Raw genomic sequence first — 27,269 nt, 5'->3', positions numbered from 1 at the left:
CCGCAATGGGGCTATAGACACAGACACCTCATAGTGGAGCTACAAACTGACACCTTGCAATGGGGCTACAGACACCTCACCATAGGGCTACAGAACCAGTTTGGAGAAGGAAGGAGGTGTTGGCAGTGCCTAGGATACTCACCAATCCAGATACCCCACAATGGGGCTACAGACAGATACCCCACCATGGGGCTAGAGACAGACACCCTGTCATAGGGCTACAGTTAGGGGACATCTCCCCAGGACTGTTTCTCCATTGCCATTAAATCCATGCACGTTGGGTCAGCAGCACCCCACCAGTAGAGTGAGTACCAAAGTCAGTCCCCAGTCTAAGAGAACTAGGTGGCCACTTGGGCTGGCTTCTGAGTCCATCCCTAGAGGGAGCCACTGAACCATGGGTAGGGAGCCACAAGGACAATCCCGGACGAGCCCCCAAATTTGTAACCACTCACAGGGTTCACCTTGCCCACTGCCTAAATAGAGCCAATTCATCAAGATAGGGGAATTGCAATGGAGAAAGAGTAATTCATGCAGAGCCAGCTGTGTGGGAGACCAGAGTTTTATTATTACTCAAATCAGTCTCCCTGAGTTTGTAGTCTCCAACTGCATGACTCCTAAACCATAATTTTTGATTTTGTGGATAATGTTAGTCCTACAAAAGCAATCTAGTCCCCTGGCAAAAAGGAGGTCTGCTTTTGGAAAGGGCTGTTACTGTCTTTGTTTAAACTATGAACTATAAACTAAGTTTCTCTTAAAGTTAGTTCGACCTACGCCCAGGAATAAACAAGGACAGCTTAAAGGTTAAAATTAACCTGAAGTCAGTTAAATCTCTTTCACTGTCTATTTTGCAAAGGCAGTTTCAGGATTGAGCACCAGCTCCCCTGGGCTGGCTGGGCAACTCTGAGGAATGTGATTTGAAAACCACTGATTGGCATCATTCTAACCCCACTCCCCCATCCTAGTTTTTTTTTTTAAACCACTGAACCTATGTCTGTCCCATGATCACAGAATGACAAAATTAAGAGTTGAAGTCATGTTCCTTCTAATTGCAGAATTCTTTTTCTTGATTGAAAAATATTTAGTTGTATCCTGTTTACATTAATTTGCCTAAATACACACATTCTGATACCTAGAAACAACTTTACAATTTAAAATTAAAGCATCTTGGTAGATCTCTCATTTCTCCCATTGCTAGAGAAAGTTCTAATGATAATAAGGGCAGACTTATAGAACTTAGTTGAACTTACATAAGAGTGGGAACATTTTAATTTAAAAAATTTACTATCTGAGTCTTCACATGGTGTTTGTGAGTTTGATTTATTTTCTTGACACCTACCCATATTATGCAGGATATACCAAATGGCTTATAATTACCATAATTTATAATACTTAAGTATATGTGCTTGAGAAAGGACACCTTGTTCTGAAATTATGCACGGGCTAGGTATTGAGAATTATGAACAATTTTCTTTACTACTGCAGCTTTAAGATATGGTCTCTAATAATGAGCTTATAGTGGACAAAGAAAAATTTGTGAAATATTAAATGCATAAGTTAAATGAGAGCTTAAGACAGCAAATATAGGAAATCAGGATGGTTGTTAAATGAACTAAGAGTTCAGAATGAGGAGAATGAATTCTTCAGGATGAGGTGATCTGGACATGTAGTGAGGTCTAGATATGAGTTGGGAGGTTTGGAGGCATTGCAGGAGAGTGTAAAATACAAGCAGACGTATAGCATGGGAAAGGAATGTTTAAGGGAGAGCTAGCTCCTCTATTTTAAAGGTAATAAGAAAAGTATCTTTAAAATAAAGATACTCACAGGAGATTAAGGCCCTTAACAGTATACTGTGAATAGAAAATTATAATGCACATAATTTATAAAATACTTCCTAAGATGGTACAATATTTCTATAAGAAAATTGTTGGGTTTGCAGGACTGTAACCCCAGTGTGGACAACAGACAAGTTAATGTCAAAATATAGAAAATTTGATTTTAATGAGCTGACTTGTGTTGCTTGATCAGCTGTATGATGTTAATAGAAAATAGTATATTAAGATATATTCATGTGAATTCTAGCATTTATGGAATATTTATCTAAAATTCTGAAAGATACACTGTTTCAGATTTTCCCACGTAACCAGCCATTCTTCCCAGAGTCACATTTATATAAATTCACATGTATAGCAAAATAACTTGACTTATAGTTATCTAAAGTATGTATCAGAGGAGTATTAAGGGTTTTTAAGAAATGGTTATTAAGTTATAAGCACTTACATTTATATAGAAAGTTATGTTCCAAGTATGGCCATCTCTCAAGTGGCTCGGTGGATTATCATGTATTCATTTCTTATATTTACACAAATAAAACTGTTGTCATAGTGTCTTTGTTACCCTTTTGCAAATTTAGTGGCATATCTTTGCCATTTTCAATAAGGAGATCAATTTATGCAGATGTTGCAGGGTCTGCTGTCGTCAACTCTGATGGCTAAAGGTTTTGCAGTGGGATGGGAAGTCATGTACTAATTTATATCCTTTTGTGGATGGTAAATTCTATTTGACTTTTTACTCTATTTTTTGCATATCATTATTTGCCGTAGAAATGTAAACTCCTGAGTGAATAAGAAACAATTCACATAATTTGGTTCAGAATGGATCACCAAATTTGGCAATGTAAAATGCTGTTACTTATTGCTGTAGACAAAATGAACACTTTCAAAGTTAATTCTGCATAGCTGAAATTCTTTGGCAACAAAATAAATTCTGGATACTAGCAGAAAATTTATGGATTTCAATTAGAGTTTGTAGTGTGTCATAATTCCAGTTTTACATTCCACGCAGTTCAGAGTTTTGGGTTTTTAATGGGGCCAGTGCAGTAATAATGAAAATGATTCAGAATGCACCCAGTAATTACAGAGATTTGCTGTTGCCTTTGCATTAAAAATTATGGTGATTTATGCTCGGTGAAATTGTGGTCTGTAGCTCTATTTAGGGCATTCTTGCTATTAAGCTGCTTATTAGTAATGGTCAGTGATTTAAAGCTTAAGACCTACATTAGTGGGCTGTAAAATTATTTATTCTTTAGTAGATAATAGTAAATTTGAAGCAGACGTTAGGTTAATTATAATCTTGTACATTCAGCAATACGGATTAGTCCTTTGTCTCTTTTTAGGTCTTTTGAAATGCAGGTAAATGGAAAAATGGGCGATTGGGTTAGAGAGTTCAGTGAATTTACTTTTGCCTCCTGGTTTGTAAATAGTTAACACCTTTTCTGAACGTTCTTGAAGATAATTTTAAATTCTCATTATGGGTCCTTCTCCTTGCTAAACAAACCCAAGTTCTCCCAATAACTTGTCTTTGTTCCATGTTGACATTCCTTAAATTAGCTGAAAAGATCCGAGAGGGAGGCTTTTTGCCAGATTTGGGGGTGGGGGCAGTGGGGCATGGAACTGTAGTTAAGGATAAGCGTACTTTAATTTGGCGTTGCGTAAGGGAGTTTGTCATTATTCCTATTACTAGTAATTATGTATAAATTTACATATATGTGTGTATGTATTTATACTCAGGCACACACAAGTACAAATGTGTGTGTGTGTATATATATAAAACATGGACACACATATATACATACATAAATCAGTATTTATATACTCTTCTTTGTATTTTATGTAAGACAGAAATCATCTAGTATAAACATTAAAATGTGTTAGGATAGGAATTTCTTGTAACATTAATTAAATTTGATATTCAAATTCCTGTGTAATGCTTGGGTGTTATGCTAAAACAAGAAAAATATCTAAGAGAAAGAAACTGCATATAAAGCTGCTAAATAAGAATATATGTGTGTATTATTCAGGATAACGTAGGGCACGCTTTAATAAGAAAATATCTGCTCCTTCCCCAAACCCCCAAATTCGAAACCTTAACATAATAAATACTTACTTCTGGCTCCTGCGAAGACCTTAGGGTCTGTGGAGGCTTTCTTCCATTCAGTGACTCAGGGGCCCAAGCTCCCTCCATCTAGTCTCCTATCATCTTAAAACATGACCTCTTCAGGGACAAGCGAAGATTGGCTTAGGATGATTTTTAAGAGTGAGGCCTCAAAGTGACTTCTGTTATTTCTGCTTACATCCCATTGACCAGAGCTCCATCAGTGGCCCCCACCTATCTGTAAGAAAGCCTAGAAACTAAAGCCTTTTTTTTCTGTGCTAAGAAAAAGGAAAAAAAAGATGGCATTAGATGAACAACACAGTGGTTTGTCTGCTGCAGTATATAAATGCTTCTGAACTCTGCATATAATCAATCAGAAAAATGTCATAAATGCTTGGCATCTTTTAAAAAATTTCATGATCTCCCCATTCCTTTTTGCCCTTTGTGCTAAGAATTGAAAAGAAAATTAGCTGGTTGTGTCTAGATTCCTGTCACTAGTGGTTTGGTACACTGGAGTTCACCCTCGTTATTCTCCCTCTTTCTTTCTTAAGAGTAGTCGATAGCCTTACCTGAGAATAATGCCATGCAGCTGGGTAGGGTTGGTGTTTCCCATCAGTCTGTCCCACTTTGGGTCCTGCCTTTCCATCACTGACCTCTCCCTCTGTCCCCCACTGAATTCTCTTCCTTTTGTGAGAATTAATGGTGCACATTCTGAAGGTGGGAAAAGAGTCATTATTTAGCTGTTTAACAGAACACCTCGGTGGATAACTCTAGTTACATGTTGCATTAGTTTTCTATTGCTGCATAACAAATGGCCACCAACTTAGCTGCTAAAAATAACATCCATTTATTATCTCGTAATTCTGGGTCAGAATTCTGGGCAAGTCCCAAGCTTGACTGGATTCTCTGCTCAGAGTCTCAGAAAGCCAAAATTAAGGTATCAGCCAGCCAGGGCTCGTATTTGGAGGTTCTGGTGAGGGGAGAATCCACTTCCAAGCTTATTTAGTTTGTTGGGAGAATTCCTTTCAGCTGCAGTTAGGAGGTTCCCATTGAGGCTGCCCTCACTCCTTTTCATATGGCGCCCTCCATCTTCAAACCAGAAATGGTGGGTTGAGTTCTTCTCAAGCTTTGAATTTCTCTGACTTCTTATTTTCCAGACAGAGAAACACTAAGCCTTTAAAGGGCTCAAGGTATTAGATTAGGCCAACCCGAGAGACTAATCTCCCTTTTGTCACATACTGTAACCTCATCATGGGAGTGACATTTATCATATAATCACAGGTTCCACCCACACTCGAAAGTGGGGGATTACACAGGAACAGGAATCATTGGGGTCATTCTTAGAAATCTGTTGACTGCATATATTTCTGTCCAAGATAGCTTAGGAAGGAAGTTTTTAATGGAACCTGTAGTTTTGCCCAAATGCAGAATTGAAAAGTAAGAAATCTTTCTTCAACAACAATTAGATCCTGGTAGGGGAAGAGGAGGTGGCCGAAGCTGGTAGGGAGAGAAGATGAATTTTCTTTTAAAGGCTTCTTGATATACAGAAAATACTTAAAAAGCAACTTAATTTAGGTAATGGGCATATAAAATAGTTTACTTGCTTGATTTTCAAATTAAGAACAGCACTCATAAAACCTCATTTAATAAGTTCAGCTAGAAAAAAATATAATAATGGCCGATTAAGAGAGAGAGATTTAGTGGGGAGTGGGAAGTAGAGAGACAGCACAGAGGGTGAAATCCATTCAGAGGTCTTAATAGATGAACAGTATCCCTTAGAGGATAATGTTGCTAACTATTATTAAAAATCAGGTTGTGATTTTACATAAGTGGTTTAATGATTTTTTGTACATGTTGCCTCCTCAGAGAGACCATCATTTCAGTACCCCACCACTCATTATCGTATCAATCTCTTACTGTCTTTCTAGAACGTGGCAGAATTTGAAATGATCTGTGTTACATGTCTAATTGTTTAGTCTCTGCTTTCCGATTTGACTATAGAATTATGACCATAATGTTCCCTGTTAACTTTACCCCAGAATGGGAAATACAGAGAACCAAGTCCTAGTCCCAGGCCTGTCATTAACTTGCTTTGAAGTCAATTCATTTGTGATTATGAGAACTGAACTCATCTCAACATCTGTACAATGAAGAAATGTACAGTATAGGAATTACAAAGGCTTTCAAATGCTTCTCCCAAAGATATCCTCTATGCCTTTTGTTTCCCCTTTGGAAAATGATCTACTTAAAATAATCTGCTTTCTTGATTAGGACTTAATATTTCTAAAAATATTGGATGGCCATGTGCTGAAAGAGAAGATGGTGCTGTGAAGGAATTTGCACAGGGTTTCCCAAAGTGAATTGTTTTTCTTACCCTTGGCTTTCTCCCCATGAAAATGAAGGCACAGTTATGACAGATTATGTTTCTCCTCTTGAAATCACCTTTCTTGCATTTCCCCTCCCTGCAGGAGTATTATGTGTCTTACCCCTTTGAATTCTGACCTGCTTTGGTTAATGAAAGGTGAACAGAAGTGATGTGACTCTCTTCCAGACAGAAGCTTTACAAAACTGCATGGTTCACAAATTAAATCTTTTCCGTTAGTCACAATGACTGGCAGTGATCCTGATAGAGAATGTTTTGTCAATTTTGGTCCTGGAGTGAAGAAAATGGCACAGAACCATAGCTGACCCACATTGGATTTGTAGCATGAGTGAAAAATAAACCTTTGTTGTTGTAAGCCATTGCAATTGTGAGGTGATTTGTTACTGCAGCAGAACTGGCCCATCCTAACTGATACACATAGCCTGATACTTGCGTGCACCAATTCAAATCATCTTGGCCTGAATTCGTATTGCAGCCACTGCTGAGCAAACAGTTCTGCACAAGTTTCAACCAGCGTCATATAGGTGCACCCTAGCAGCTCATTGGTTTAGGCCTGTGCTTCTTGCTTTCTGTCCAGAGGCTCCTCTAACTTTGTCACGTACTCCTGTGGGAGCTGACTAGGCACTCATACATGTATAAGCAGGAAGTGCAAGGATATTGACACCCATAAGACAAACCTTGACAAGTGGATAATGGAAGGTGATGGATAAATGTTTCTCTCTTGATTCTTTTTCATGCATAGCTCTGAGATGCATTTCCTAAGGCTCCTGGAAAGCTTTCGCACAATAGAGCAGCACATCACCAAGTGGCCAACCCCTTCAGCATCACATGGGTGTTGGGCTTTCTTTCCTTTGTTTCACTCTCTCCTTCCTTTTACTCTCTGGGATCACATTCCCAAACAAGCTATCTACCTATAAGCCTTTGTCTCATGCTTTGTTTACTGGGGGAACATGACTCATCACCAGTTAGACTCTCTTTGAATTGAACCAACTTGAATATTATCCACAACCATAGCGAATTATTTACTTCGATGGCATGGAGGATTATACTGTACGTTTATAGTAACTTGCAAAACACAAACAGTTTGCTACTTAGACTGGAAGTTATTATTAGATTTGCTGATCTAAAAATAAGTTCCTCTCTCCACCATTGATCTTCCATCAACTGGCTATTATTAAAAAGTCAAAAATAGGCCATATGTGATAGCTCATACCTGTAATCCCCACACTGGGAGAGGCTAAGGCAGGAGGATCACTTGAGCCCAGGAGTTTGAGACTAGCCTGGGCAACATAGCAAGACTCTTGTCTCAAAAAATAAAAACATTAGATAGGCGTGGTGGCCCACTTCTAGTTTGAGCTACTTGGGAGGCTGAGGAAAAAGGATTGCTTGAGCCCAGGGGTTTGAGGTTACAGTGAGCTGTGATCACTGCACTCTAGCCTGGGCAACAGAATGAGACTCTGTCTTAAAAAAAAAAAGTCAAGAAAATAGCATGTTGAAGGGAAATAAATATACTCTGTTGGTGGGAATGTAAATTAGTATAATCTCTATGGAAAACAGTATGGATATTTCTTAAATAATTAAAAATAGAACTACCAGTTGATCCAGCAATCCCACTACTGGATATTTACCCAAAGGAAAAGAAATTATTATATTAAAAGATACTTGAACTTGTATGTTTATCACAGTACTATTCACAACAGCAAAGATATGGAATCAACCTAAGTATCCACCAATGGATAACTAGATTTTAAAAATGTGGTATATATACACAATGGAATACTATTCAGCCATATAAAAGAATAAAATCATTTCTTTTGCAGCAATGTAGATGGAATTGGAGGCCATTATGTTAAACTATTTAGAAACAGAAAGTGAAAAGCAGCATGTTCTCACTTTTAAGGTGGGGGTTGAGCAATGTGTACAAATAGACACAGAATGTGGAGTAACAGACATTGGAGTCTCAGAAGGGTATGAGGTGGGCAGGGGTGAGGGATGAGAAATTTCTTAATGGGAACAATGTACATTATTGGGGTGACAGACAAAAAAAAGCCCAGACTTGACCGCTACTCAATATGTCCATATAACAAAACTGCACTTGTACCTCTTAGATTTATATATATATATAAAAGCACTCCCATTATTAGTTCTCAGTCCATCCTGGTGCCATAACACATATATTTTGGTTGAGAGGAATCCATGTTTTTTGACATTCAGTGATTTGTTGAGTAGTGTGTTGTTAGACGCATGTTTCAATGTGAAACCACAGAGGAGGGTTTGGGAGAGCTGTCACTCTGTAATACCTTGCTGCCCTTCTGCTCCAAGTTCTCAGACCACTGACAGTGCCCTGGGGCACACTTCAGTTGTTAGGTGCCAGGGGAAGTATTTTTTTGTTTAGGAATTGAATTGGCTGAATCCTCATAGCGAGGAGGCTCTGTTCCCTTTTGGCCTCTTCATCAGTCTATTCCCTAGAAATCATAAAATCACAGCATGACAGAGCCAAATCTTAAAGTCATCTAGCTAACTTTCTTATTTCATAGGTCAAAAAACAAGAGGTTAAGGAAAATGATCTACTTTGTGGGGTGAAGGAGAGAAATTAAGGGGGAATGTAATTTTGGCTATTAAGAAGATACCATTCTCTTTTAACATAATTAAGTTCTTGATTGTGATGCTCTTAAATGAACCATGAAATTCTAAGCACTTACCATGCAAGCATGATTTTTAACTAAGGCTTTTTTTTTTCTATCCCCAATCTGAATGTTAAGGTGGCAGATGCATAACTAATCTTAGCTGAATCTATATTAAGAAATCAGCAAGGTGTCTTTATTTAACTTGCATGATGTGTGAATATAATGTAGTGTTAAATACCATGATTTTGCACGTTATGTCCTAAAATAAAAACAACTCCTTTAAAGTCATAGTAAAATGTGGTAATGTGAAAGGTTATTTTTTTATTTGATCTCAAAGGAAATGAAAAGCATAGAAGAAAAGAATTGAGGACCTTATTTTCGAATACAATTTCAGCAGGTGTATATATACATATATATGTATTTTGTATGTGTATATGTATTTTAGCATTTTAATTCATATATATATTTAATACTTTTAAATCTGAAAAACAGAAGTCAGTGTTTGGGTTTGTGTTCTACGTCACACAGAGAAAGCTCCTATCAGCAGAAGAAAGGTTCTAAAATCCTTGTTATCCTAGTTTACGTTTTCTGAAAAATACCCAACCCACTGAGCTTCTGTGTTCTTGCACTGGGATGTTTCCATGGGTCTCTATTAGTTCTAGGAAATTTGGGTCCTTTCTATTTTATCTCTGGAATTGAGATTCCTGTAGAAACTACAAGGGATTATCCGTGTTCTTTGCTGTTTAATGTCTTTGCTGCAGTGAGTCAGATTCTTGAAGGAGTAAACAATGAAATGTTTTAAGGCGAACTGCGGGAGATTACGTGAGAGGAAATCCAGCTATTCCGAGAGAAGACAGATAAAATGTTGGCCTTTTGCTTGTTGACATAATACTGTAAAGACCCCTGGCCTGTTGTACATTAACCAATGCAAGCATGTGGAGACCACTCCATGCTATATTTGAAGTTGGGATTCTGGAGTTTAACTTTTACTCAGTTAATGAATTTTTATTTTAATGGAATTGAATTTCTATAAGAATCCAATTCCAATTCAGAACATACCATTCTTCTGGGAAAGTGGCTCCCAATCCATAGAGCACAGACCCTTGAGGAATTAATAGAAGACTCCTGGCACCTATTTGGGGACCAACCGTTGTCGGTGCACATCTGCATACGTAATGTTTTATATAAATATATTTGAAGGTGTTCTTAAATTTTTGGTCACTTTCAAAGCAGTATTTTTTCTCAATCAAAAAGTAGCAGGAAAATAAGAAAAGCCTAGCAGTTTAAGGTGACTCTGTGTGTGTTTGTGCACATGCACGCATATGCCTGTGTGAGGCGGGGCTGCGGAGGGGCGGTCTGTGTTTTTAAAAACAATTAAAGAGGTCTTTATGCTTCAACAAGTTGAGAGCTACTATGGTAGTTATGTTCTATAGGGCATGCTTCACAAAGCTAAATGAAAAATTTTAAAGTTAATGACTAAACAGTGCTTAAAGCATACACATTATTCATGATTTATTCTAATAACATTTGTGGATGAGTAACTTAATAATGCTGCTGAACATCCATTATGTTTTTGTTCTAAAGATGTGCGTAAGTATCTATGCCTCCTTAGGGGTGGGTTTACATCACTCAGAGATTGAACTAAAATATATAATTCCACGTCTTTGTATAGGACAGGCACTGGAAAAATCATCCATACAGTTACATAGGCTTCCATTCCGCTAGATACTGTTCTAAACAGTCTTGTAGACATTAGCCCATTTAATCCTCATAATAACCCTCTGGGATGTAGATACTACTGTGGTTCCCATTTTGTAGATGGTGAACCAAAGCAGAGAGTGGTTAGGTTGGGTAATATGCCCAAGGCCATCCATCCAGGAAATGGCAGAGCTGGATTTTGAAGATCCCTTGCCCTGTTCTGCTTCCCCCAGGGAATTTCATTTCTGTCCCGGCAGGAAGGGATGGGATGACTGCTGGGGAATATCTAGAGGCTGTCTGGTTTGGTTTAAGTTAGTATGCTTGATGTGTTCTCCACTCCCTATCCCAACTCCCAAATTGTTTTCTCTGTTTCTGTATATCTCTTTCTCATATACAAACCCACATACCCTATAACCACTGTGAACCCACTCCGAACACAGTGTCATCTGGACACAATGGCATAAGCTTATCTTGGACAATAGCTGAGAGGTCCTTTGATCTGGACTTTGCTCCTAAACCTTCCCCTAGGAATTAGTGCTGCATAACAGCCAGCCTGTATGGGTAAGTTCTACAATGCATGATAGAACTCAGTCCTATTTACGTGTTTTCCTGCTTTAGGTAGCCCATTTACGTTTCTTCCAAGTTCTTTTGGACAAGGTCAACATCTTAAGTGTTATTCAGATGACTTTACAAGCACTGCTCTTTTATAGCAGTTAGCCATAGTCTAACTTGAAACCCACATCACAGCATGTTGTTTTTCTGAGAAGTCTGAAAGTGTCCTTTTTCAGCCCTGCCAAAATTGGAGACGTGGTAATAAGACAGAAAACAGCACGGGTACCCCGGACTTCCTTCATTCTGGCTGCCACTAAACATATGTATTAGTCCATTCTTACACTGCTTTAAAGAACTGCTCGAGACTGGGTGACTCAAAAGGGGAAAAGGTTTAATTGAATGACAGATCTATAGGGCTGGGGAGGCCTCAGGAAACTTACAATTATGGCAGAAGGCAAAGCAAACATGTCCTTTTTCACATGATGGCAGGAAGGAGAAGTACTGAGCAAAAGAGGGAAAAGCCCCTTATAAAACCATCAGATCTCGTGAGAACTCACTATCATGAGAACAGCAGCATGGGGGTAACCACCTCCGTGATTCAATTACCTTCCACCAGATCTCTCCCATGACACATGAGAATTATGGGAACTAAAATTTAAGATAAGTTTTGGGTAGGGACACAGCCAAACCATATCAACATGCAAATGTGCCTAGGAAAGAATTGCTAAAGATGATTGTCTGTTGTCTTGCTTCCTTGCCCATTCTAATTCATCATGTCCAGTGGAGACCAGGCCTCAGTGTTTGGGGAACTGAGCTTTGTGGCCAGGAGGCCACAGGCTATTTTGATGTGGGAGGCTGGCTGCACTCAGAATTGCTGGGTCACTTCAAAAGCTCTTGTTATTGGCATGGCTGGCAAGCACAGTGCATCAGAGAAGCATGTTTTTTCCAGGCACAGCAGCCATCTTTGCAACTGCCTCAACAGACAGGAGAGAAAAATCATCTCACCTAATGGCAGGAAGGTTCCAGACTTCCCAGTTCTTGGGCTGAGCCAGATGACAGCCAGAAGGGTGAATGTGGAGCGATTGCTAGGATAGAGCTATCATTTGAATGGGCAGAATTCTATTTCAGACCGATGACTCAGTTTGATGCTTGATGCTGATTTTGTGATACCCTACCTTGACTTCCCATATCCGGAAGTGGTATGGAGCAATGGTTCTCAAAGTGTCATTCCCAGGGCCCTTTCAGGGGGTCTGCAAGCTAATAATTATTTCAGAATAACACTATAATGCGATGTTATTTGCCTTTTTCACTGGGAGGACATTTGTACTGGCAGCACAAAAGGAACAGTGGATAAAAATGTTAGCATCAACCTGTCTTAGTACTTACTGTATTCTTCACCCATATGTGCACCCAAATACACGTGCCAAAAGAAGCCATTTTTTCCTTAAAATAGCCTTGATGAAGCAGTAGAAATTAATGTTTGTTAAATCTCAACCTCTGTCTACATGATTTTTGAATATTCTATGTGACAAAATGAGAACTGCTCATAGAGCACTTCTGCTGCAAATAGACTTGGGTGTAGCTCCTGTCTCCATGCCAACCGCTTGTGCTCTCGTGTGAGTTGCGGGCTGAACTGGCTGCTCTTTCCATGTAACACCATTTTCACTTGGAAGAACAACTGAGAGACAAGCCATCTTATTTAGACTTGGGTATTTGGCAGATTTCTTAAAAATAACTAAAGTGAACCTGATACTTCAAGAAAGATAATTGACAGTGTTTGTTGTTAATGATAAAATTTGAATGTTCAAGTAAAAACAAGAATTTCAGAAAACTTATATTTGCCCCAGTGAGCTTGATAGTTGCATACTGCCTAAAGATTTTTTTGATTAGACTACTTTGGGTGGTGATATTAACATGTGATTTTTAAAATATATTGAATAATGATATGTGTCAACATTTGGAAGATCTGCATAACTCAGAAACTGAATATTTTCCAAATGACTAATACATGATATCATAAAATGATTTATGGGGGAAAATCAATTAAAAGTAGATTGACCAATGATTTTAATGTAATAAACAGTAAGAAAAGTTCATTGCTATGGTTTCAAATTTCACATGGCAAGTGACTTTTAAGAAAGCACCTGTTGTCAAGTTTTGCCATGGTATTAAAATAAATATCTACAATTATTTATCAGATAAGTCTGTTCAGATGCTCTCTACTTTCTCAGTGACACATCTGTGTTAGACCAGATTTGCTTCACATACTTCAACTAAAAACATATTGCCACAGATTAAATATAAAGAGATATAAAGAGACATTTAGAGATACATACAAATGTAAAGCAATGCCATATTTCTTAATTTTGGGGAGAATATATATTTATTTTTCATAAAAAATATATTAACATGTAATGCATTTACTTGTGTTAGTTTTAAATGAATTAAATACATATTTTAAATATTTCACAGTTATAATTTAAAATACAGTACACATCAATAGTTTTAGCTTATAAAACAAAATCTCTCTGGAATCCTCAATAATTTTTAATAATTCAAATCTCTCCTAGAACCAAAACTAGAGAATGGCTGGGATACGACATTGCAGTGTTTCTCAAGTGGAGGTTTCTGAGCTGTCAGCAAATTACAAAAAATTTTCCAGGTTGGGATGAGTGACTGTTTCATTATATATCTTTTAGTACATAATGACAATTACTTAAATATTTTTATCATTAAAATGAAAACTTTGTAGATCTCAAATATGCTTACATCACACATTAAACTCTCATTCTTCAATAACTAATATTAAAAACAAAAATATTGGCAATTATTTTCAATTTTAATTTATCAGAAATAAATTATATCTACAACGATCGTATGTTATTTATAGAGCAATGCTTGGAAGTGGCCACAAAAACCTTCTCTCTTGTCTTGCAATTTAAAATAAATCACAAATATTCAAGTAAATAATAAACCAGTGGATATTTTAAGCAAAAGAAAAACAATAGTTCTGAACGTTGATTATTTTCTATTTTTGATCCGTAACCAATAGTTAAATCTCAGTCTGCGTATTAATGTACATGGAGTCCACATATAAACATATAGTTTTTAATGTATTTTAACAAATCATATTTTTTGTTCATAAACAGTTTGCATCACTTGTTGAATAGGAAGAAGTCAAACTTTTTCGTTATGACATTAAATATAAGTAAATAAGCATTATACATAACATTTTATATTCTGAATAAAAATAAAATACCTTTTGCTAAAATCACCTTTGAATCTATCACCAAAAACAATGAAGGGATTAAAAATATTTCTAATAGCATTTAAAATTCTATCTTTCCTGCAAAGGAGTCAGTGTTTTCTAGGGCTTCTGTAACAAAATAACATCAACTGTGTATTGAAACAACAGAAGTTTGTTTTCTCACAGTTCACAGCCAGAAATCCGAAATCAAGGTGTCAGCAAGGCCATGCTGCCTCCAGAGCCTCTCAGGGAGACTCTCTCCTTGTCTTTTCCAGCTTCCAGTGGCTCCTGGCATTCCTTGGCTCGTGGCCGCACCACTCCACCCTCTGCTTCCGCTTTCACCTGGCCTCTTGTCAGTGTGTCCCTGTGTCCTCTCCTCTCCTTTTCTTATGAGAACACCAGGGATTGGATTCAGGGCCCACTCTAAATCTAGGATAATTTCATCTCAAAATCCTTAACTAAGAACATCTGCAAAGACTCTCTTTCCAAATAAGGTCACATTCTGAGGTTCCAGGTGGATGTGAATTTGGGGTTGAGGGGGGATTTTCAAACGCTACAGCTTCCCAATAAAAAATGATTGCAGAGCACGGAAGTAGTTTCGATAAAGTGGGCTTTGCTGTTGGACAGAACCACCCTGCCACTGATTAGCAGTTTGTCTACACTTTAAAGCCTCAAATTCTTTATTTACAAAGTTGGGTCTAGGATCGCCATCACTTTGGCTTGTGGTAAGAAGTAAAGGTGATTACTTAAAAGTGTACATTCTCATCACAGTCCCTGGGAGGTAGGCACAGAGGGAGTTCACTCGGTAAATACTAGCAGCCATTTGCTGCTGTTGCTAGAGCAGGCAGGTAATAATAATCATAGTATGTTCTATAAGCATACTGTTACGGCAATTATATTGGTGATAATTGAAGTATGAGTTAGCAGATTAATGTTAACGGTGATTTCAAAGACCATTAGTATATAATAATAGATGATTTTCCTATGGAGTAGGCTGATGAGAGAGAGAGAAAGACAGAAGGAGAGAGAGAATGAGAACCTTAAGTGAGCAGCCCAGAAGCCTGGTGAGAGCCAAGCCACAGGAGTGTTGCATCCGAAGACCCACCGTATTTTAAAGAACTGCAGTAGAGGACAGACACTGGCATTCAGCACACTCCAGCATTGATGGCTATTTTTGTTCTGGGCTTGTGTTGTATAATTACAGGCCTGTGTCTTGATGAGATTTTGGATGATATTCGGAGAACTTGAATCACAAGACAGAGGAAAAATCTAAAGGCCCGTATCGCTGTGATTCCAGACAATCCAATCTCCTGCAGCTGTCCAATTGATTTCCTGTCACAGTTCTCTTGGTGGCTATGTTAGAATCTCCCCTACTCCTCCTTGAAACTCTGCCCTTGCCCATCTTATGGCCCATTCTGCAGGTAGCCTTGGCCCATCAGAACTGAGAAGTGGTCCACTGCACACTCCCTCCCTCCCTCTCCCATTCACCTCCAAATGTGTGGCCTACTGACCCATCTGGTCTTCATTCCTTCTGCTTTTGATGAGGAATTACTCCTCTCCCCTTTAAGACTAACTCTCCACTTTATCTACTCCGACCCAAGAGATAATTATGTTTCAGAATTATCCCTTTGTTTTTCGCATTTAGTCAGTCTCCATGGAATCCTTCCACTTCCTCTGTAAATACGCCTGAGCTCCCTTTTGTTCTTAAAATCACTGTCCTTTCCAACTACCAAATACCTCCTTAATCGTTCTGTTAAACTTCTTGAAAGAATGGTGACCTAGCCCGTTTCTTGTTGTGATCAGCAGTTAATTATTAAATAATGACTGAAAGTACAGTACAAAATTGCCAACAGTTAAATTCCCAGTCATTTCTTTCTGATGGAGATAAGGCATGGCCCTGACTCCAGGCAGTAAGGCGGTGCTGGCCTCAGAAGCGGCTGTCCCTGGGAGCACTGGCTGCTGCTTGCAGACCACAGCCCTGGGGCTTGGTCTCTTGTGTGGGAAGTTAGTATTCTCAGAAGCGTCAGTGATGAGTACAGCAAAGTACTTTTAAGAAAGTAGGGAATTTGCATAGCTCTGCAGTTGGAAAAATTATAAAATCAGTTAGTGCCCCAGGATAGCATAAACAAAGAGGCTTTTGTTTTTCAAACTCCGAATTTGTTCCTGATAGTTTTTTTTCTGAAGGAATAGCAGTAGGAAAATGTCCAGCCAACCTCTCCTCTGTACTTCTCCTTTGCTGAAAGCTGCAGAAAAGTCCCAAAGAAAATTTATAACTCGTGTGGCTCTGAAAGAGGCAGTGAAAAGCCCTGGAGTTTATTATAATTTACTTAATTTTCTCCGGGAAGTAGAATAGTACATCTTCACTTGCCAAGGACACACCTTGGATGAAGGCAGGATAATAAGAAGAGTTTATAATTAGGGTGGCATTGGGGTGTTTGTTTCTAAAGTCAAAAAAAGAAAATATGTGTAGAGTATAATGTGGATCATTCTGGAGTAGACCAAACATTTTTGTCTTCCACAGAATCTTAGAAAATGTACCCTAGAAGACTCTTTCAGTAGAAAAAGAGCCTATCAGGACACGTGTATATTGCCAGCTATTTGTGTAATCTAATGTTGCATCCTTCAGCCCACTGGGGTTCAGGAGCCAGCCTGAGCCTTCCCTCGTGTAGGAGCCAAAGAGGAGATGCTTAGAGGGAAGATGATCATTAAGACACATATGGGCTCAGTGAACATATGTCGATCATGTTTTCTTTATTGTATAGGCAGTAAAGACTATCTGACTTTCTAGACGAAATTTTTCCAATAGGAACTTAGGTTAGTGAGAAATGTTTGTGAGAATTATAGGAGGGACAATTCCATCGATCACCAGTAGTAATGGCTGACATTATATATAATGTTCCTATAGGAGATATGAACACATGTAAAATGTAGGGGTTTTGCTCTTGGAGAAATTGACAATCCAGTGAGGATGTATTTAAGTGTCCACTCTTCACACAAATTCCCACCTTTCTCGGTTCTATAGTAATAGCCAGTGTGACATGGCTGAATGTTGGAAAACTGAAATTGCGTATGTCATGAGGTCAAAAAATCTTGTGTCTTATCACCAACCACCTAAAGACTCTGCTTTGTGCCCTTGTGTTATCCAAAAGAATAGAAAGCGACACTCCTACCATCATCAATTTTTTTGTTACACAGTTTTCCCCCCAAATTGTGTGTAAATTTTACCTATTATTAATACACAGTCACTGGTTATATTTCTTTAGCAACCAAATATGGAAAATGTGTGTCAACTGGTTCTACAGCTGCAATTGAGCTACATCCTTTAGAATAATGTCACAGTAGAGAAATGAATTCTGAATGGTGTTTAGCCTGCCTATCTCTCTGATTGCCTTTAATTAGGGGGAAAATCACAAGCTAAAAAGAGTAACAGACTTGAAGTCAGTTAAAAATCAGAGTAATCAACTGAGAAAAAAAATGCAATCTCATAAACCTTAATTTTTAACCATAAGATAATAGTTTCTTTATTCATTGAATGACTTTTACTGCCTCTCCCTGCTTCTCAGATTAGAATTCTAACGTTGATAGGAGGTTTGGCATAGGAGAACTGACAAACCTCGAAAACGAGAGGCCCCTCAAACCCCATAAAAGCCTAGAACAAATGAAACTGAGAAAGTCACAACCCAAGAATTAGATTTGAGTGGCTTAAATGTAAGAAGTCTCTGATTGAGAGTGGTCTCAAAGCCAGATAGGGAAGAATAGACCAACTGGGATATAAACCTTTTAGCAAAATTTTCCTAGAAATAGGGGGATAATTATTTGGCACACTACAAGGAAAATTCTGGCAATCACTTTAAAAAACAACAACAACAACAACAACAACAACAAAACCTCGTCTTTAAAAATGCAAAACGTTAGGGGTGTTAAGACCCCAAAATATAACTTGGTATTTATTCCTGCAAAGGTTGGCTTCCATGAATTTTGAGAAAGGATCAATGCCTTTCATAATTTTTTTTTTAAGATGAACTCTTGCTCTTGTCGCCCAGGCTGGAGTGCAGTGGCGCGATCTTGGCTCACAGCAACCTTTGCCTCCAGGGCTCAAGCGATTCTCCTGCCTCAGCCTCCTGAGTAGCTGGGATTACAGGCACCTGCCACCACCATGCCCCGCTAATTTTTGTATTTTTAGTAGAGACGGGGTTTCACCATGTTGGCCAGAATGGTCTCAAACTCCTGACCTTAGGTGATCCACCTGCCTCAGCCTCCCAAAGTGCTGATTACAGGCATGAGCCACCGTGCCTGGCCATGATTTTTAAGTCAACCTAGTTTGATAACCAAGGAAGAAGACTGTGAACACATGTGAACAGATGATTGTTTTTCTTGGTGAACAGATGATTGTTTTTCTTGGTGAAGAAAGAGCTTTTTTTTTTGCTTTGTAGGAGTGTGTCTGATAATTTAGGAGGAAAATGAAATATGAGAAATGTGTGATACGTTCAGGAGCAGCTCTGTGAAATGCACGTGTGACCGTAAGAGTTATCTTCAGCAGTTATCTCCTTCAAGTTTGTTGGAATTTTAGAACTGTCCATTTCCGTTCCACTTGTAGAGTGGGATCTACCAAGAGCAGCCACAGTATACCACAATGTGATCAGCCAGAAAAGAATAAAGAGCATTCGGGACAGGGAAATCACCGATGCTTCCTACGGTCATGAAGCAACATGTGCTCCACTAATTATTGTTCTCTGTGACTGCTCTCACACCTTGAAACTCTCCATGACCCATTGCAGAAACCCTGTTCGTCTTCCCTCCACCCTCCCCCGCAAAGAATGAAAAATAGCAGATTGCAAGGCTGGACTTGTCTAATGAATATGATTTGTTTTTGTGGAATCAAAGGCATGAGAGGTTTTGGAGGCTGACAGTTTGATGTTAGATTTCTGAAATGAACTCATGGTCCACTCCGTTAGATGAGTTTAATATTCAGGGTGTCTTTGCTTGCTAAATGATAATCTGTCCAAAGGCATTTTCTTTATTTTTATATGTTTCTAGAGCAAAGTGACCTTTGAAGGCAGGCAGGACCATGTTTCTGACTTCAGGCAGAAGTCTATTGAACATGGGACAGATGTGGAATCTTGCGTTATAATGAGAATGTCCTCAAGATACATCTGACTCCCTTTGTGGTCTTTTCTTTTCCTGGAAGTAGTCTTGCTGCCATGTGAGTGACCCCTAACACTATAACCTAAGGCTTTTCCTGGATTTTTTCTGACACGAGTAGCTAGTTTTCTTGTATTCTATAGTAAATGTAATGTTTGGTGTTAACACCTTTACATGTCTTCATTTATTAGGGCATTAAAAACCAAACACTGTTACCTTCTTTATATTCAGGCAACTTCCCTTCTCTACAGAATTTCCCCTTACTCTTCCTCTCTCTCCCCAAAAGCCCAACAACTTGGTTTGTTCATAGGTTGAAGGTTACTTTTTTGCAGTTTATAACATGAGCTGATGATGAATAGAGGCATTGGTTTGGATATAGGTTTATTTTGGTGACTATTTGAATATATTAATTAGTAGTAAGATATCATTACTTAGTATTACAGCAAACTAGCCTGATTCTCTGGAGAACGAAACTTCTTGAACCTGGATAAATACTTTCCATCTATTTAGATGTGATTGTCTGATGGTGTCACCCAAACTAATTAATAATGACATATTAGCTAACATATTGCCATCAGCAGGTGGCTGTTTGAGCAGGGATGAAAATGACAGGTAGTAAAACAAATTGCTGTACCCTAGAGAAATGTGCAGAATTCTTCTTTTAAAGAGTCTTGATGATGTCTGCAATAGGATTTTTATTTTGGGGGCACTTACAAAGCTTGGAGAGGTTGGAAAGATAGAGACTAGAAAAGCAAAACAAAGGAGAACAGAATGGATTTATCTTTTTCCAAAAGTTTTCCAATTAAATAAGCAAACAGTCGAATCCAAGCAGCACAGAAATCTCAGGAAAGACTCAGGCATCCTTCTTCTTTCTTCCGACTTTCCTTTACTTCCTTTTCTTTGTCCATCTGGATCTGTCAAGGGATTGTGGGCACGCAGCAGAGCCATGGCAGATGGCCAGTGCCCTGCGATGTACTGCTGCCTTTCAATTTCAGAGGGATCACTGCGACAATGAAGGGGTTAAAACTGTCAACATCTATCAGAGCTTGCAGATAATTAGCATAATATAAACCCAAGAACCTGGATGGCAAAGACCACACAGCAAATGAATTCGACTAGGTTGCTGCTTTATAAGAAATTCTTATTAACCTCTTTCCAGCTCATGTGTAACTATGGTTTTTAAAAGCCTATGTGAAAAAGTTACCATTTAGGCATACAAATGATCGTGATGAAATATGCTTGTAAATCATTTTTACTTTGGAAGACGCATTTTGAATTAGTACTTGCAGCTACAAGTTGGATAGATATGTGCTCTTCCAGCATGAGACAGGTCACCTTTGGAATGTCTCACAATGTAACGTAATGTGAGTACTGTTGCTCTAGTACTAACGTTGCTAACGTGTGGTACTGCGTAATGCGACTCAGAAATGCAAACTATTAAAAGGTTTACTTTTATCTAATCTTTTTTTAAGTTTCCTTCTCTTGGAAGGAACATAAAAAGAAAACAAAGTAGACCTTTTTAAACAAAATACAGGCTTAACAAGGATAAAATACATTCTTTGTTAATTAGCTTGAAAGAGAAAAATTGATAGATAACAAGCAAAAACTCTTAGGGCTGTTTTTCAAAAGTCCATGTGGTAAGGGACACGTATGACTTAAAAACAGGAGCAGAAATCCATGATGGACTAGGGGAAGAATGGGTAAAGGAGAACTTCAATAACCCAGATATGTTCAAATCCACAGGTCCCGATGGCCGGCATCCTAGAGTACTTAATGAATTGGCCGAAGTCATCACAGAACCGCTAGATATCATTTTTGAGACCTCGTGGAGGACTGATGAGGTGCCTGAAGACTGGAAAAGGGCATTTTTAGAAACTTCTTTCAAAAAGGGAAATGGATGATGACCCTGGAAATACTCATCAGCTTAACTTTTTGCTTGGACAAATTCTGGAATAATCAACTTAGTAAACTGGGTAACTGGCTTATAATAGCTAGAAATAAGGCAGTGAACGATCACAGATAAAAAGTGCTGAGTTCATTTTTAAAGAAGCTATCATTATGAGATATAGCCTTATGCATTTGTTGGATTCTCCCTTCCATTCATAATGAAAACAGATGAGATTGGCTAACGCATTTGGATCATAACTTATTTTAAGTACAATGTAACAAAAAGGTAGATTTCTGACATTAAGTAGTAAATATGTTATTTCCAAATTTGCTTTTAACTTGAGAGCGGTAGCTTTAATTTTATATTCTAGCATACATTTTACTTCATTTCATCTAGGACCATGTTTTCATAAGATAAGATATTTTATATAATTCTATGTAGAATAGTTTGGTGAAGGAATTCTTATTTTAAGGTGCTTTTTATATAGTTATTTTGTGTATTGGTACAATGATAAAGCTGATGAATTAGGGAACATCACCAAGGGAAGACAATTTCTTCTAACTTCTCTTTTAAATTTAATCTCACGGAGGTTTAGTATTAGGACTAATAAAAGTATCTTGTTCTGACATGTATCAAACAAGAGCCAGCTATTTTACCTCATAGCTGGTTTCCTGCGCTCTGTGGACACTGCCAGGGCCAGAGCCCACAGCCCGTTCTGAGCTGCAGTTATCCACCTTGCTCTCCAGACTTCTGACTTCAGGCCTGTGGTGGCTGGGAGGTGGGCAGTGGCAGTGGCTGGAGGAGCCCTGTAGAATTACGGCCGAAAAAGAGAGTAGATGGAGGTGACGGGAAGGAAATTAAGATGAATCTGGAATTTTTCTAATTCTTATTATTCTTGTGTTTGGGTGCTGGTAGTTTTTTTTGTTTGTTTGTTTGTTTTGTTTTGAGACAGAATCATGCTCTGTCACCCAGGCTGGAGTACAGTGGCACAACTTCTGCTCACTGCAACCTCCACTTCCCAGGTTCAAGGAATTCTTGTGTCTCAGCCTCCCAAGTAGCTGGGATTACAGGCACAGACCACCACACCTGGCTAATTCCTTTGTATTTTTAGTAGAGACAGGGGTTTCGCCATGTTGGCCAGGCTGGTCTTGAACTCCTGGTCTTAAGTAATCCACCCGCCTTGGCCTCCAAAAGTACTAGGATTACAGGTGTGAGCCACCACAAATGGGCTGGATGCTGGTAGTAGTATTTTCTGCTTAGAGAATGCAACCATGTTGATGGGACCAAAAATTTAGTTGAAAGGAAGTCATGACAAAAGATGTAGACATGTGACAGGCTCCTGAGGCTGTCAGGTTTTGAGAGTTCCCAAGTAGTACTGCATTACGGAATCTACTACTTAGAAGTAGGTAAGAGATGTAAGTTCACGTCAGCATTGTCATGGTAAGAAGAATAAGAAACACTCAAAGGAAAATAAACTGACCTTCATTGGTCCATATTGGTTCCTAAGAATAGATAGGTAGTTACTAGGGGCATTTGGTTTCTAAGGGCAATTGTAACACAATACTGCTCTAAAAATCTGAAGTTTAAATAGTTTAGCTATTTCTGTAGGTTAATTCAGACACTGAGTAAAATCAGTCTCATTATTATACACAAATGTAAGGAAATTAAATTTTAAAAGCATGTACAGTTTGTCCTTAAACTATACAAAGCTTGTAGTTTCATAAGGATTATATTCCAGTCAGCCTTTCATCATTTTTTTTCAAATGAACTAGGGTCTTTAAAATTCCTAAGCTAGATTCATTGAAATGATGGGGGAGCCTGTATAGATTACAGATATAATTTATTGTGATAACAAATGGCTTCCCGTTTGACCTCATTTCCAGGTGTTGCATCTGCAGCCGATTTATTTCACAGGTGTATATTTTCATGCACTTGTTGAACTTTGCTAGAAAGGACCCAGTTTTTGAAAAATCTATTACTTTTATTGTGGGCATTATGAGGCTATCTACTGCAATGAAAAAAAGCTTCCTTGGTTATTTCAAGTTCTTTTTTTCCTATTTGTGTAATATCTAACTTCAATTCTTTTGCCAAGTTTAAATCTTCTCCTTTGTCTGCTGTTAGAATTTGAAAATAACAATGCTCTACTTAAAGTAAGAGTCATAATCAGTGAAAAAGCCAATGGATTTTTAAAAGACATCTTAGTTAAAGCTAGAGGAAGAAAAACTTTCAAATAAGCAGAGAAGTATTGAAGGATGCCCATGAATTGCTTTGCATTAAAATCAAAATGAGGTAAGAGGTAGAATATAAGAGAAAGGAATTATTCTTACCATGAATTGTATCTAGAGACAATTAGTCTTAGGAAGAGTAATTTTTTCAGTGTTTCTTCTTTTTATCTAAACACCAATAATATGCTTAATTTTTGAATATAAAAGAAATAGCAATTGACTAAGAACAAATATATTATAAAAACTAGAGAATTAGCTTGATTTGTATTTCCTAGAGCATTGAAAGAGATTAATTACAGACTTTCATTTGATAATATTGAGGAGTTTGGAGGGTCATAGCAAAATTTTCTTTAGTTCATCTTAAAATTTCGGGAGGTAAAAAAGGATTTCGTTCACATAAAAGATTTCTTGGCATAGGGAAGGCATAATGTTAAGGGCTCCTTCCTTACCCAGGTGGGAACTGAACTTGTAATTCTGGGAAAAACTGAATTTATAGCAACAAAGGATAGTAGTTTCTCAACTTGGAGCATTCAAGCAGTTTCTCAGTTCAGAGATATTTAAGCGTCTTGGTGTTATGCAATAAACAGTGACAACAACAAGCATTGGGTTTTCACTTTGGAGTTACTCAGATCTTAGTTTAAATTCTGAAGTTATTCTAGTAGTATTTTCCTGTGGTGAATCTGTTAAGGATGTAAGCTATAATGTAATTGGGGGAATCATCTTGAACAGTTATGAAACTCATTAAAGCTTCTTTTCCCTTGTCTATAAAATGGGAAAAATAAATACCTCTCTAGTTCTTAAGAGGCTTAAGAGTTCTACAGCTTACACCCACATACAGTCCTTGGCCCAGTGCTAGGCAGGTAGCAGGTGCTGACTGCCTCTCTCCCTTCCCGTCTTTACTCTCAGTTATCTTACTTATTCTTATGTAGAAGAGATTACCTTAAAGCTGACTGGAAAACTCAGACAGAAATTGACATTCCCTTATCACTGCCTTAAGCCCACTGAATAAGTCCCCTTTGATTTTTCTTAGGAAGGATTAAAAAGGCTACAGCACTTGCTCATTATAGGAGTTCAGTAAATGCTTGTTGATTGAATGAAAATAATTTGATTTAAGAAAACAGTAACATTCCGTCCTGGGCAACAGAGTAAGACCCCATCTCAAAACAAAACAAAACAAAACAAAACAAAACAAAACAAAACAAAACAAAACAAAACAAAACAGCAAATTCATAAAGGCCAGCAGTTTTCAAGTCTGGGGAAATAGGGACATAGACAGATATAAATAGATTTCATTAGCTTTCTTCTTTTTATGGCAGCTTCAGATTGATAAATTTGGTGTGAAAATAAGTGAATGGCACATGTATATTTTCCTCTGATTTGATGACTGTGATTTATAAATTAGGAGTGCAAATGGGTTGTTCCCTGATAGCGTCTTCTGGGAAGAATCCAACCAAGATACAAAACAGATGATGATGGATTGGCAAACTCTCTTCTATATAAAGGAAAACCAGATGTGCCAGGGACTGGGAAGCACCTGCTTGAAAATTGAGATGAGCGTGTCTGAATTTTTCTCTTATAAGAGCCTGAGTATTGTAACAGGTCCCTTGCATGGGGGTTGGAAAATAACAAAAAGAGAAGTTAACATAATTAAAATCCTTGGATAAAACATTTGCTTTATGTAGATTCTTACATGCAATATTTGATTAGATATCAAAATACGTTCAGGCAGGTGGAAGATTTCTGAATTTCCAGGCAAATAAGGGATAAAAAGTGGAATACTGCATCCAGGGATAAATAAGAGAAATAAGTGAAAGTCTGACCCTAGATTCCCAATTCTCAGACCAAGTACAAAGTATTAGGAATTTCTTATATCAGCTGACATCTTGTGCTTAAAGCCATATAGATGCATGCATGATTGCTTTATTAAATAAAACAATTTGTGTAGCGCAGGGCAAATCCATTAGGCTTTCTCCTTTAGAGTTTTCTAATTTTACTCTTATTAGCTCTCTCAGTTGTCATCAATTACATATTCCTACATCAGATATTTTACACAATCAGATTCTTTGATTAAAAAATCATCTTCAACTTTACATTATTAATCTCTGAAGAGATAAAATCAAATAACTTTCTAGTCCATGATCATTAATCACTACTATTTTAGTTATTTCCATAAAAGGCTTAAAGGGGAAAAAAATGGTAGGTAGCTCAGAAAAAAATCACCAGGCACGGTGCCTCATACCTGTAATCCCAGCACTGGGAGGCCAGGGTGGGCAGATCATTTGAGGTCAGGAGTTTGAGCCCAGCCTGGCCTACATGGTGAAACCCCATCTCTACTAAAAATACAAAAACTTAGCAGGGTATGGTGATGTGCACCTGTAATTCCAGCTACTAAGGCAGGAGAATGGCTTGAACCTGGGAGGTGGAGGTTGCAGTGAGCTAAGATCGCTCCACTGCACTCCAGCCTGGGCAACAGAGTGCGACTATATCTAAAAAAAAAAAGAAAAAAAATGAAGAACATAACTTTTCTACTTATCTAATAGATAGTTTTTAAAAATTGTTTAAACTCCTGGAAATTAAGTGTTATTTTTTATTGCTGTGGTTGAGAGATACCTTTTCAGAGGAAAATAAGAGGCTTAATTCCATGTTAAGAGCTAAGCAGTGTTTTTTTGAATAATTTTGCCAAAATTTCTTCCACTGGACCAAAAGGAAATAAATCTACAATAAATCTACTTTCTAGATATTAATTAAAATGGGAAATGTCTTTTATAAGTATATTCTGTATGATGCCCTTAATTAGATGAATTTTCCCCTATCATTCCAAACATGAAATGCTGTGTTAAATATCTCCTGGGCAAAGTGGTGCGTTGACTGGGACAAATGTTAGAAATTGTATTGTTCATTGCAGTTGTTCCCCTGTTTCCCAAGCTTGTCAATGGTTAGAGATACTATTTGGGTTACTAAAGCCATTATTTATAGAACATTTCTGCCCCTACGGAAGTGTATGTATGGGCCTTGGAAAATCTGCTTGTGTATATCTGAGTAGCCAAGCACAGATTCAGTCTAATTGAAAGCAGTGGTTTGGTTTTATAAATGTAATTGCAATTGACACTTTCTTTTTCCTTTCAGTTATTTTTTTAAAAAGGACGTTATGAGAAGGCGCTATGAAAAGCCTAATTGAAACAGCATTATGAACCATGTAATGTATGCCCATGCACACTGTGATTTGCAAACATATGTCCGCTCTTCAATAAATGTTACGGCTTTCACAGCGGTTCCGCCTTGGCCTCTTTTATAATCTTTCACATTTTGATGAATATGATGGAGTTTGTGCATTGTTTAAACTGACAATATGTAAATGTTTATGGTACTAGAGCATTATGGTCAGCATGGGAAATCAGAGTTCTAACTGCAAGGAAAGGAAAAAGTGGATCTTCCCACACTGCATACCAAAGTCAAATAAATCCATCTTATGCGCTGGGATCCTTCAGTATGTTTGTTATATATGAGTAAGTCGTGGCCTTCTCTTGTGTGATTCTGTGCCAGTCGTGGTGGCTCACCACAGTGGAAGGTATGATGG

The 27,269-nt window shown here is 37.9% G+C and overlaps 1 protein-coding gene across 1 annotated transcript in view; it reads left to right on the top strand.

Moving 5' to 3' along the window:
• Positions 1-26,961, top strand: part of SAMD5 (sterile alpha motif domain containing 5) — a 58,930-nt gene extending 31,969 nt beyond the window's left edge. The window contains exon 2 of the mRNA XM_012452626.2: positions 21,323-26,961. Within this exon, the coding sequence (XP_012308049.2) occupies positions 21,323-21,385 (63 nt within the window). The 3' untranslated portion in view covers positions 21,386-26,961. The remainder of the gene's footprint in view (positions 1-21,322) is intronic.
• Positions 26,962-27,269: the final 308 nt, after the last annotated feature.

Source organism: Aotus nancymaae, unplaced genomic scaffold, assembly GCF_030222135.1.
Source record: "Aotus nancymaae isolate 86718 unplaced genomic scaffold, 86718_ANA_hifiasm-v0.15.2.pri h1tg000040l, whole genome shotgun sequence".
Taxonomy (NCBI): Eukaryota; Metazoa; Chordata; class Mammalia; order Primates; family Aotidae; genus Aotus; species Aotus nancymaae.
Note: the sequence above shows the minus strand (reverse complement) of the source record. Positions and strands in the feature narration are given on the sequence as shown.